General features: G+C 38.2%; 1 protein-coding gene across 5 annotated transcripts in view; it reads right to left on the bottom strand.

Annotated features, from left to right (window-relative positions):
- The window catches only part of RERE (arginine-glutamic acid dipeptide repeats), a 591056-nt gene that overhangs the window by 137819 nt on the left and 439239 nt on the right, over positions 1-13998 (bottom strand). For all 5 annotated transcript variants that reach the window (XM_036742474.1, XM_036742475.1, XM_036742476.1 and 2 more), the window contains one exon: positions 11091-11189. In XM_036742474.1, the coding sequence (XP_036598369.1) occupies positions 11091-11189 (99 nt within the window). The remainder of the gene's footprint in view (positions 1-11090; positions 11190-13998) is intronic.

Below are 13998 nucleotides of genomic sequence, written 5' to 3'. Positions count from 1 at the left end.
TATTTCTTCTGCTTTTGCTGTGATTTCTCTTTGTTCATTTGCGATTTAATTGATGCGATTTTCTGCTCTCATCTTTTTAATCAGATTAGCTAAGGGTTTATCAATTTTATTCATCTTCCCAAAGAACCAGCTTTTAGTTTTATTCATTACTTTTACACATTCTTTCTGTTTTAAATTTGTCTTTCCCCATCTAATTTTTAATATCTCCTCTTTTGTGCTTATTTTAGGTTTATTGGCTTTCTAATTTTTAAGATTCATATTCAGTTCATTAATCCTTTTAAAAAAAATTTCATTAATGTATGTAAGGATAGGATTTTTCCACTAAAGACCACTTTGGTTGCACACCAGAAATTTGGTATATTATTTCATTATTCTTTATTTTTACTTAATTATTAATTGTTTCTATGATTCATCCTTTTAACTGCTTTGGTTCCAGGGTTAAGTTTCCATTTCAGCCTTTCACATTTAAAGTTATTGCTTAGGTTTATATTTTCCTCCACGTGCCTCTAATGTTGATTTTTATCTCAAGTGATGATGTTTTTTCCCTCTTCCCTATTGTGTTCCTTTGGTTACTTTACTTTAATATTTTTAAGGTAGCCCTATTTCCATAGAGTCTCTTCCCCTCATCCTGATTTCCTCCTCTTGTTTCTTGCCTTTTCTCTTTTAGGTTTTACTTATTAGTTCCTTTTTGTCTCCTGCTTTTATCAGGTTATATACTTCTTCATTCCTTTTTTCCTCTTGGTCAAGTAGATTCTTCTCCTCCTCCCTTCAACTAGTCCTGTTCATCATTTTTAAGTTTCATTTTTTTTCACCCCTTCCTAAGAAGGATTTCTCTTGTTCTCTTTCATTATCCATACTCTTTGTCTACTCTAGTCTCTCATCCTCTGATTCATTACCACTATATTTATCTGTCTCCTTATTTTCTCTGTATTCCTTATGCAATCAAAGCTTCCAAGGTATCTATCCTAAGCTCTCCCCTCTAGGCATTTTCTGCAACTTCCCTATAAAGCTTACCCCATGTATCTGATTCCCTTTTCCATTGTGACTAGCTCCCAGAAAAATGCCTATTATTGTAGGTATCAGTGAGGATACTACTCCATGGTAGGGCTCCTCCCCCTTGGCATCCCTGAGTAGGTAGCCTATCACTGATATATAGCCCCCATTGGTTACCCCTTTGCCTACTTGCTTCAAAAATCTCTTCCCAGGATCGATCCATGTTCTCTCATTCCCCCAACTCCCTCCCACCTCCTAGAAAGAGTGGACATTTCAAGGACAAAATGCCCCAGAATACACCCAATGCAGGGTCTCCATCTCAATTCACAGACCATCTCTCTTTACTCATAGTACTGTTCTCCCACTACCAGTGTAAGGCCTTCCTTTCTCCCCTTTTCAAACCTCCCCCCCCCACCCCGCCACACACTTCATTATATACTCCACTGTAAGATCTTCTCTTTCTGAGATCACAGAGGTTACCTTCCTCTCATTGCTAGCCTTTAATTTGACCCCAGCACATCACACATTTCTCTTTATCCTCCTGCTCCTCTCTCCCCCTTTCATGTATGCACCCATGTTGCAATGTAGTCCCACAAAAAATACCATCAATTCACCTGGAGGCAGTGTGTTGCTAGGTTCTGTCTAAAATGCCCCCCACCCACCCACCCACACACACCTGCTTCTTCACTGTTACTCTCAATAGCCTCCTGCCTTTACCCTATCTCCTTGTATACATTAGAAAAAAATTTCTTACTGGTCACCCTGCTGTTAGAATGTTGCTGTCCTTGGCTGTTGCATTAATCTGTTCCTTCTGTATTTCTGTTGTTTCAGGTGTTCAAAAAGTTAATCGCCTCTTTAACCCTGGTTTTCATTCTAAAATGTTTCAAATACCTCTTTATTGTTGAACATTGGTTTGCAAGCTCTTTGACTGTCCATTTCTTGTTTGCATTCTCAGTATCTTGTATAGTGCCTGGCTTATAGCAGTCACAGTGAATTTATACTGAATTGTATATCCATCTTTTTTCATGTATGGTTAAGCTCAGATTAGTAGGGCTGCATTCTGAGCTTCACTGCTCTTAGGAACACATTGTTCTGTGAATTCCTACATTTAATAGTAAGTACGGAACTGTCTTGTATTATTCAAATTTCTTTTCCTTTGTATGTGCATCGTGTCTTTATCCTGATCTGTTGTAGGACTTGTTTCTGAACTGAATTATTAAATTTAACTAGTATATGTGTCTTGGAATTTACAGCCTTGAGTTGTTTTTGGTTTTATTTTTCTTAAAGCAGTCTGTGAATTATTCAATTGGTACTTCATTTTCTATATTCATTAGTTCTGGGAAGTTTTCCTGCTTTATGGTATTAAAGTTTTTCATCCTGTCATGTTCATTTCAGAGCCCTATGATCCTTAGGTTGTCCCTGTGCACTCTGTCTTCAAGATTATATTTTGCTTACATGGTAAGCGTATTTTAATAGCTAATATTTATATAGCACTTACTATGTGCCAGGTAGTGTGCTAAGAACTATTTAATTACTATCTCATTAGATCCTCACAGGGACCCTGAACAAAAAGAAAAAAAAAAACAACAACTGACAATCACTGACCATGAGCTCATTCATCATCTCTCCCCTCACTTTTCATGCTACCAGCCCCAAGGTTGCAACAACAGACTCGAGCACACAGCACACAGGTTGGGACTGCAAATCCACCCCCACACCCTAGTGCCCATCCTTCTTTCCATGGAGACCCCAGCTCTAGGCTACAGAAGTTACCCTAGGCCCCAAGAGCCACCAGGGGTTGGGGGGTGGGGCACATCCCTTCAGGAACAAAAGCCTACTAGAGGCTCACACCCCCATAGCACTGGTGCTACAAAGCTTTGAACTGCATTGAGAGAGCCTAAGTTGCTTTATCTTTGACATATAATTTGTGTTTTGGAGAGGTATGAGAGGTTGGGAGCGATCAGAGAAAATATCTAGCCCTCCATCTTGTTGCTCATGTGACGATTATGCTCCTCCTTTCTTGCAGCAGAGTGATATTCCATTATATTAACGTGCCACAATTTGTTATTCACTCTCCAAATGATAGTCAACAACTTCGTTACCAGTTCTTTGCCAGCACAAAAAGTGGGGGTATAAATATTTTTATGTATTATGGCCCCTTTCTTTTAGTCGTTGATCTCTTTCTGGTACATGCCACCGGTGGAATTAATGAGGACGTTATTCCTAATTTTTCAGCCAGTCTAGTCAGTCAAAAAAAAAAGACATGGTCCCTGCCTTCAAAGAGCTCACGTTTTAATTTGGGAGGCAGCATGCAAATAACTATGTACATGCAAGATATATGAAGTGCAAATACAAAGAAGTCTTGTAAATAAGCAGGATGTACCCAGTAGGAAAAAAAGTAAGGGGGAATAAGAAGACTAATGACTTCTCCCAGTTTCACCTTCCTATTAAACTGTTTAAATCTTGATATAGTCAAGAAATTTTCAGGAAAAAAAATAAGAAATACTAAATAGGAAATGACTAACAGAAAAGCACTTCGTAAATAGAGTACTACCAAAAAATATAAAGTACTAATAACTGACAGCAGTTCACAAATTTAACCAAAACAAACAAAAGAACTCTGACATGTCACTGAATTAATAGTCTGGGATTGACTACAATCAAGAATCTTAAATCAGAAGAGAAATATGGGAATTTGATCAATGAAGGATGGCCTCTCTCCTGAGATGTTACAGTCAATGCTCAGATAATTTTATCACCAAGAAATAGAGAATGGATGGACAGGCTTCCACACATACAATGTAACAAATGGCCATTCATCTGCAGGACGGAAGAAAGGCTTTTGTGTGAGGGTCACAGAGTCAATCAAATGTTTTAGTGATTGAGTGTGTTGCTCTGCAGTGCCCAGATGCTTTGTGATTAAAAAGCATCTTTTGTCAAGCCTCAAAAGCAACGCTGTTAAGACTTCATTATTTTATATTCCCCCATCCAAAAATACTCTAGATTATACTGATGGGAATTCTAGAAAGCAAATATGAACCTGTTAGAAGTATAAAGGAGCTCAGAGATCATCAAATCTAATCTCAATTTACAGATTAAAAAAAAAGACCCAGAGAAGATACAAGCCTGGCCTAAGGTCAAACTGCTAGTAACTGATTAAGCCAGTATGAGAAACTAGGTCCACTAAACTTCACCCCAGGTCAAGGCTCCCTTGACTGGGTCATATTATTTCCTATCATAATAATGAATCCTTAACATCCCAAAACTGGGGTTTAGTGACCTAACACCAACACAAGCAGGTATAATGTGTCCTACAACTTAGCACTAAGGCCAAAGTTCTTCAGTGGAATAATGGAATTGAGAACAACTGTCAGCCAACTAATTAAAAAAGGGGTGAGCATTAAGAAGGTTGGTGTTCTCAGGCTACTGGGATCATTACTGGCTATCTACTTGGGAGAGCCTTTGATTTAAGCTGAAGCTAAGCCAAGAAAGAAGTGACTGCTGGGATGGTCTAACCTTTCTTACACAGCATAGTCTATTTTTTTCACCCTTCCTGCTCTCCTGTTGTCTGTTTCCAGACCAATCTCAGTCTCACCTGTGAAACTCTCCAGCTCTATATCTAATGCTGCTGTACATATACAATGCAATAGACACATTAAGATTGACTTTAGCTCTGTTGCTAAGAAACTACAAAGGAGAGAGAAGGTATTCTGGTCCTCCTCATTTATAAAATAAGCACTTTGCCTATGGGAGAACAAATGCAATTTCTCAAGCCCCCTTGTGTCTTGTTCTCCTTTTTAAACGAGCCCAGAAAGATGATAGAGAGCAGCTGAAAGCGTAAGCCATCTCCATTTTTTACATCCTCTCAAAAATGAGATGGAAAACAGAGTTCCAACAACCAACTGCTACAGTATTTATTAATCTTTCTAGCTGTAGGTCTTTTCCCCCTTGGCAACAATGAAGAATGTACCATAAAATTACTCTCTAATTTAAAAAAATTCTTTGGAACACCTAAGAATGATTTAGTTCATACTGGTGTTCTATTTGGGTTTAGCTTCCTGGCATCCTCACAGAAATAACCCTCTGAAGAATGGCAGCCAGCCAATTAAAATATTTTTAATAATCTTCACTTTGGACTTAAGAGTACAGAAAATACTTAATGCTAATAAATATTTAGTACAACGCAGTAGGGATGATGAATCAAAAAACATATGTTGGTTAAAGCAAATAAGAAAAATCATGAAATTGTTTTAAAATAAAAAAAGAACAAACAACTTATTTGGCAGCAGTAGAAACTAGACTGAGAAAGCAATAAAGTCACATCTGTTGCAGCCAAGGTCACAGACTGGATATAGAGATTTCTCCTGAAGGCAGCTTTTCTTGAATATGAAAAGCTGAAATAAATTTTTTTGAAATATCTTTGTCTTCCTATTGCTTGCCCTGTTTCATTTCCTAAAGATTTATAAAAATTCATTTTTCTTTACAGCTGATAAGCAGTGGATTCCTTCTGCAAACTAATGGACAAAACTGACTTTTCCATACCAACTTTTTTTTGCACATAATTGATTTTAATTCATTGTCTTATTTGCAAAAGGACTTGATAATAAACTTTTCTGTGAGGCCTTTAAACAAGAGTTTGAGATCAAAGGCTGATGGTAACTAATCAAAGCACTGAAAACAGTAAAACATATATTATGATCATCTCACCTAAGTTCAAATTTTAGAAAATTTTAATATTCTGATTTCAACCATGGAATCTGTTAAGAATGTATGACACGTACCTACAGTAATCAGCTTCTGGTGTACATAAAACTGTTGTACCAGAAGTGAGCGAGACACACCACAGAGTGTAAGTTTTAAGTGGAAAATTTATTAGCCAGCGGCCATTGGGGTACGGCACCACAAATCAATGGCAATGTGTTGGGGTGATGGCTTGGCTTATATAGGATATGGGGGTACAGAGTGGGGGGGGGGGGGAACAGGAACAAAGGTCCTGGCTGATCAAAAGATTCAGTCAGGTTATTGTACTAGTGGGATAATCTCATTTACATTCCTTGGTGGAGTCACGGAGCCCCAGGGGGTTTGCTAAATGCCAAAGATATCTGAGTCCATTCTTTCTGGGGGTGCTTGTCGGTAGCTAGGGGTTTCTCAGGGGTTCCAAATTTTCCTTGTATTACAAAACAACCTATTTTAAAATATCTATCTCGGTCATGCTTCAATTATGTTGTGTGTATATGGCAATTTGTGCCTACCTCCTTTCCTGATTTTCATATTTAACTATCAGACTACAGGAAAACGTATGACACTTCCCTTAGAAGGAGGTGGGAGTGTAACAGGGAAGAAAATAAGTCTACTTTTCTCTCCATTCTCACAAAAATCTGCCTGTCTACAATAAGAAGGATGCTATCACGATAACAGGTAGTTATTAGGTGCGTTTTTTAATTTTCTCCCACGTCAACACTGATTAAAATGTTGCTTGGAAATTGAGAGTATGATCAGTAGTATGATTCAAATATGAGGTCTGGGAATTATGTTTTTTATAATTAGTCCCATTAGAATGAAACTGCTGTTAACTTCACTTGTGATATGAAATTTAAAGCTAGACACTACCTTATCTTCCAATATTAAAAACCCATTTCATGATTCAAATGGAGACTAGTACTATAAACCTCACTGAGAAAGAACTCTTCTTTGGTCTCCCCACGCCCGCTTTTTTTCCATAGCTTTCAAAAGAGGAACAACCCCTGCTGTTACCAGAAATATACTTCGATTTTGCTATGAATTCTATTTTCTACAGCTGCCACACAAATAGTAAATAAAATTCATGGTATTTTTGCCCCAGTAAGCAGCTCTGTCTTCCAGCACATCGCAGACACCTGGCTTCAAAAGAATGAACAATGAAAACAATGTTTTCCTGAGCAGATATTCCAAAAAGGGCTTAACAAAGGCATTTGGAGATGATGCTAGAGAAAGAAACCATGCTAATAACTGAGTGCATTTTGCGTAAGTAATCCCTTGACCAGAAACAAGGGTTCATTAGATTACATATTATTATATATTACATAAATATTAAGAAAATTAGCTTGCTATGTCATTTTTGGAAGGGTTTTCATTTATATTTATGAGAAATTGAACTTCGAACTGAAGCCTGGATTTAGATGTTTTAAAATTTATTAACTTGCAAGGCCACGCACATGGCCAATTAATGTTTATCATCACCAAGGATGAACAAGTTTGGGATACAAATATAAAAGGTTATTTGAACCTAGGCTGTTTACCTCAAATTCATCACATTACAAGTAGTATAAAATATTTAAAGAGTGGAATATTTCTTGAGAATAGCCACAAATATTCATAATGAAATGACAACATCCTGTACTCAAAGTGAGCAAAAAAAAAAATCTCATTTTTGATTTAGTCCTTTGCTTCTTTTGCAAAAGTTAAATTCAACAGCAAATCAATTTCAAATATCAAAATGGGCTTGGGTAAATGGAAAGCAAAACAGAAAACTGCAATTCAGTTAAAAATTAAGTGGCAAGAACCTGAAACATAGGCCAAACTGCCAGACTTTGCAAGAAAAACATAGGCCTTGAATTTTAAAGAGAATTCAATTAGCATCACCAATGTTTTCCATAATCAACAGCTGAATAATAATTAAAGAGGCCAACCTCACACAACAGGAGAGGAATCCCAGGGCAGCAGTGAGCAGCCCAGCCAGGAAGGCTGCCTTCAGCCTACATGCATAAACAAACAGAATGAATAACTACCCAAGTGTGGATGGGTGACTTAATCTGTTTCGATTAGCTGCAGCTCAGCCTGGGCTGTCTGTGTTATTTAAATGTGCTCATCATACATAATTAAAAACTTAATAAACTAAGGACTTAAAAAAAAACTTCTGATCTAAATTATTCCCTCTTCTTCATACCTAAGTCATATTAAGATGGGTGAATGAAAACATAGCACTTTAATTACAAACAAATAAATAAATGCAAGTATATATTGGTTAAAGACATGGGCTTGCTATACACAGCTTCTATAATCTGATCTAGTTTCTATTAATCTGATGGGTGGGGGGAGAAAATGGAAAGCTAATTTTCAAGTAGCTATAGATAACTTTTATTCATAAGAACAGTCAGGCATCACCCTCTGTTTGATGGAAACCTATGCAAACTTGACTAAGATTCAGCAAAGCTTATAAAATCTCAGTCTCAGGGCAACTTTAATAGTAAGAAGTTTTACACATATACATATATACTATGTTAAGGAAACTAACTACTAAACAACTTAAGAATTACCTACTATCCAATGAATGTACTTAGAGGGGAAAAAAGGGAAGGAAGAAGAGAGTTAAGTTTGGAGCAAACCTGATGTTTTTGCCACCAACTTAGGTTTAACAAACACGTCCGTCTAACACCTATTTTATAGAACTGCAATGCACATCCATGAAGAGTGTATTATAGGATCTATTCTTGCTTACAATCAACTCCTTTCAACTCTCTCCATTCTCAAATCCCACTAAGGAGAAAACTTAGTAAATGAAACAACAAAGATAATCTGTTATATGCCAGACCATGTGCTAAGTACTGTAAAATATAGAAGTCACAGGCAAGTCATAGTCCCTAACCTAAAAAGTTTACAATCTTACTGAGAAGACAGGACAAATACATATTAAGGAACTAGAGCAAACAGCAGAATTCAATACAACAATGAAAAAATACCATGACTTATTTTGGAACTGTCGAATGGACAGCAAAGACATTGCTATGGGAACAAAGGAAGTAGAGACCATATGGTCATCTGAGTTGGCCTGAGAACGATTTATGAAGAAGGGTATGTGTTGGCTCTTAAAGGGGTACATAGGGTGGGAGAAAAGGCAGGATAAAATCTAAGAGGAGGAGGAAGAACAGCAAGGGACCTCTGAACATTATGTCAGTAGAGGCCAATCTATCAGAATCGTATAAGACAGTCTGGTTCCTCCTTAACTCTACTGTTGTAGAGATTTATGTACTCATGTACAACACCCATAATGTCACAAGTATGCAAGAGACTAGGAGACAAAGAAAGGAAGGCAGGTACTAATTTCTCCATGAAATTAATTATAACTAAGACCCACTTCTTCTCTGATTCCTGTGGCTCACATAAATAAAGAAGATTTCTTTCTCATTTATGGTCTTGTATGCCAGCCTATCCATCACATATACTTACTGTCACTCACACTCAATTCATTCTCTCTCTCTCTCTCTCTCTCTCTCTCACACACACACACACACACACACACACACCTGAGAATAGTCTGATCTCTGGCTCATTAATGGTTAGATGACTGCCAAAATATTTTTCAAAAGTTGGCTGGAATAGAACAAGAGGCAATGTGATAAAATAAGACCAAAATGACAATGATTTATGTAGTTAATGATGATCATTCCATACTCATGGTGTTCATTTTTTGGAATAATGTTTTATTTTTCAATTAACCTTGTGAGTATGTGTTTTGAAGGCTCTACTTTTCATCATTTAATTTTTACTGCAATGGTAGTGCAGTCAACATATTGCCACCACAGAGGCAGGAGCTGAGTGGTATATACACCAGATGTTCTAGAGCGAAAAGGGGTTTTATGTATCTGAGGGTAAGGAATTTAGGGAAGAGGGTAAAGCTGGAAGGCAACATCAAGGGAGAAGTGAAGGGGATGAGGTAAGAGGCATTTCCAAATGTACAAATAGGCCAAATAAGGAGCTAGCGTGTCTTTTATGTCTCAAGGCAGGATGAGTGAAAGAAGATTCCCTTGAGTAATAACCCTGGAGATCTCTACAAGGATTTCTATATTCAGAACTCTTGACTCCTACTTTCCTGTTAAAAGTCAAAGATTCTCTTTTATTTCACTATATTTTCTTCAGGTACCCCCTCTTTCAAAAAGAATAACCTGGTTTAACCTAAACGGATCTACCAAAACTCTTACCTACTTCGATTAAAAATATGAAGGATGATGACTCACATATCTATGTCAACGACGGCAAAAAGGAGCTTCAATGTTTTTACCCTAAATTGTGGCATGTGATTTTTAGATGACAAAAAGAGAAAGTTTTCATATTTTAATTAATCAAGGGTTTGGGGTGGGCTATTTAAAAAAAAAAACCTACTCATTTCATCACAAGTCTCACAAACTAGAAATTCATACTGAATTGGCTACCCAAATTTAAAAGACTTCCAAAGCCAAAGGCACATTGCTTTTTTCAAATGTGCTCAATCACTACACTAATTAATATATGTTCACTTCTGGGACTGGTAAAATACACAATGAAATGTTGAATTGTTGTGTTTCTCAGCGTGCTCTAGAAGATGGGTGCTTGAGCCAGGCTAGAGAGGACAAGGACCAATAGGTGAGGTCTCTATGTCAAGAACTGCAAAAACACAATACATCCACAACTCTTTAACAGTTAACACCCTAACATCACAATAGCTCAGGCCTACACAACTTGCAGCCTGCAACTGCACACAAAAGAATTTTCCATACCCCATGAAAAACGTAGAGGAAAAACATCCTTTGTACGTAGAGGAAATCCTTTGGTGTCCTGCAAGTGGGTAAGTGGCTACAAATTGTGCAGGCCTGCAAAAGCTGATTTTACTTTTCTCATCTCTACCTGTGTGCCCATATGTCCATGTCTGCCTGTATATCTCTGTGTACCCCAGAAGGAAGCACATGCTTAAGGGAGAAGACGACCACTTACAGAGGGAGCTATCAATCCCCTGGAGCAGGGGTAGGGAACCTGCAGCCTCAATGCCACATGTGGCCCTCTAGGTCCTCAAGTGAGGCCCTTTGACTGAATCCAAACTTCACAGAAGTTGGAGCTTCTGGTGAGTCTTCACATCAGGCACTGAACCAGAGATGCATGCTGTATGCTTTGGAGTCCAACAATTCTCCTTGTATAGGTGAGAGGCTTCCAGGCATTTTTTCACACCAAGTCAAGTCAGCCAGCCCTGGCTGGTCAGGAGCACGGACTTCACTCACCCCTTTTTGCCCTGGGACAGGCTGGCTGCATTCTGATAAACTGGAGCCCAACATCCCTGCCCCATTGCTAAGGTCCATGTCATTACTTACCACCTCATCTTCAGTCCAGCACTTCTCAATCAGTTTGGGCACAGGCTTCTTCACCAGGCGCTGGAGGGCTTTTCCAGCATCATAGTTGCTTTCGTGTAGCTAAAAAAAAATAAAAGTTTCAGTCAGCAAATTATATATAAACTATAAGCAAATCAACAGGAGAATGCTGCCTGCATTTGCTATATCAAATAGAATAAATTAATGGACAAACAGTGGAGGTTAATCTTTATAAATTTCACATTTCAATTTTTTTTTTGTTTTTTTTTTTATTTTTTTATTTTTATTTTTTCACATTTCAATTTGCCCTCACTACTTTTATCTGCATAAACTGTACTTTTCCTCAGAGAAGCAGAAGGGTAAAGGAAAAATAGTTAAAAACAGGGGACTTATATTCTTCTCACACTCCAAAGTAGCCTAAAGCCAAAATAAAATGCACAATTTTATAAGATACTAGTTTTACAGATAAAAGGACTTTTAGAAAAATTTGCCACTTTAGTTACAGATGAGGAAACTGAGGCCCAGCAAAGGAGATGTGACCTTCCCAAGGCCACACAGGTGGCAGAGCCAATAACACAGCCAGGATGAGAACCCAAGCATTTTAATGTAAAATACGACATGTACCCCCATCCATTATATTGTGGTCTCTTTTAAATCAGACGGTCAAATGCATTTTCTCCTTCAAGGCCTCATTCTGTCATGGAGCCTATGCCAAGGTGGTAGAAGATGTGGCTATATTTAGCCAAGCTGGAAAAATTTCAAATATGGAGATAGCAAAAGACAAGATGTTTGCTGTTTTGACTACCCAGAATGCTTTATGAAGCTCAAGTTGAGGGTGTTCAGGCATATATTTTTACAGCAACATCAAGTTCTTCCAAACTTCCCTATTATCAGAATACTACCTTCTTCCCGGTTAACAGGGTCCTCAACTTAGGGTCATCTTTGACTGTTCATTTTCTCTACATGTGTCAAAATCACCACCCAATCTTGCTGTTTCTACCTCTTCTCTCCACTTCTCTCTGCCCTTCTATCAACACTCCTCACTATCTAATCTTCAATGCATTGGCTCCTTCCTTGCTACCTACAAATATGGTCATGTTTTCCTCAGTGTTTAAAAAACAGAACAAAAAAACCTTCTATTACATAACCAGCTAGCAATCGTCTTCTATCTCTCAGTTCCCTTTTTTAAGTGTTTAGACTTTGCTTCCTACCTTTCTTCCCTTTTCATTGATTTAAACACTTCACAATCTAGCTTCTTGACCTCATCCTTGAACTGAAGCTGCTCTCTCCAAAGTCACCACTGATTTCTTAATTGCCAAATATAATGGTCTTTTCTCAATCTTAATCCATCTTGACCTTTCTGCAGCTTTTGACACAGCTGTTTGGTGTTCTGGTACTTCTAAACACTCTCTTCAGATTTTGGTGGCAGTGCCTTCTGTTTCTTCTTCTACCTATCTAAACACCAAGCCTCCTTTGCTACATCTTCCTCCAGTTCATACTATAGTTATCCTCCAAGGCTCCATCCTGGGCCTATTTCTCTTCTTCCTCTACTATCTTGCTTCATCTCATCAACTTCCATGGGTTCAATGATCATCTATAGGCAAAAAACTACCACATGTACATATCCAGTATGAAACCCCCATCCTGATCCTAGTCATGTATCACCAACTGCCTTTTGGACATCTTGAGCTAGATTATGGAATATAAAACTCAGTATGTTCAAAACAAACTTGTTGTTACCTTTTCCCTCTGAAACTCCTCTTTCCAGCTTCCCTATTATTGTTAAAGGCAGCACCAACATCCCCATCAGCCAGACTCATCCCCTAGGTTTCATCGTCAAAAACTCTCAAGTTTATTCCATACATCCAATCTACTGTCAATTTTTGTTCTTCATATATGTCCCTTTCTCTCCACTCACAACACGGATGCAGGCCCTCATCATCTCGTATAGCCTGTAGGTTGAAATCCTTGCCTCAAGTCCCCCCTCCCCAACCCATCCTTTACTCAGGGGCCCAAGTGATTTCCCAAAGTACAAGTCTGTCCTTGTCACAGCCCTATGTCTTCTACACACTCTCTCTCTCTCTCTCTCTCTCTCTCTCTCTCTCTCTCTCTCTCTCTCTCTCTCTCTCTCTCTCTCCCCTTCTGCCTCATGGCTCCCTATTATATGTAGGGTTAAATATGAAAATCCCTATTGGGCATTTGAAGCCCTTCCCTACCTAGCCTCTTGCTCACTTCCCTTACACTTCAAAGTTCTGAAAGGTACCCTGTGACCCAGTAAACACTAACCTTCTTGCTATTTCTCAGATATAACACTGCATCTCTCGCCTTCATATTTTTTTCTAGCTGCCTCTCTTGTAGCTCTTTGAGGGCTGGTCCATGATTCTGCCTTTGTAACCCCAGACCATAGTAAAGCACCTGGCACTTTTCTAGGTTCATTTTCTCCATTTGTTTTCTCGGTTCACTTCCCAGATATATAAAAGAAACTATGGGAAAAGATAATTAATGTTTTCTCTTCACAGTCAAACTGAGCTCAGAAAAATGAGACTAAATATGTTCTAAAAGTAGGGCATACAGACTATTCCTAACTGGAAATGATACTGAAAAAGCAACTTCACAAAAAGGAAAGCTTAAGACACGTATCTTTCTACTCCATCAGCCTCTAATCTCTGCAAGCAGCTGGTAAGAGATATATTAAGGTCTGGCACCATCAATCCTCCCTTGTCTACTATAAATCAAGAAAATACATTGCCTATATTACATCACCCAGGAGAAACCACTGCTTTTAAATGCATCACCACAGGTAAGGTTTGTAGTGTTTAAGAGGATATGCGCTTGTCCATCTACTTCTGTCGTCCCCACCTTCAACAGTTTTGCAACTGTATTTCCACACTGCTGGATGCAGGTCAGACTT

This window comes from Trichosurus vulpecula, chromosome 2 (genome assembly GCF_011100635.1).
Source record: "Trichosurus vulpecula isolate mTriVul1 chromosome 2, mTriVul1.pri, whole genome shotgun sequence".
NCBI classification, from domain to species: Eukaryota; Metazoa; Chordata; class Mammalia; order Diprotodontia; family Phalangeridae; genus Trichosurus; species Trichosurus vulpecula.
Note: the sequence above shows the minus strand (reverse complement) of the source record. Positions and strands in the feature narration are given on the sequence as shown.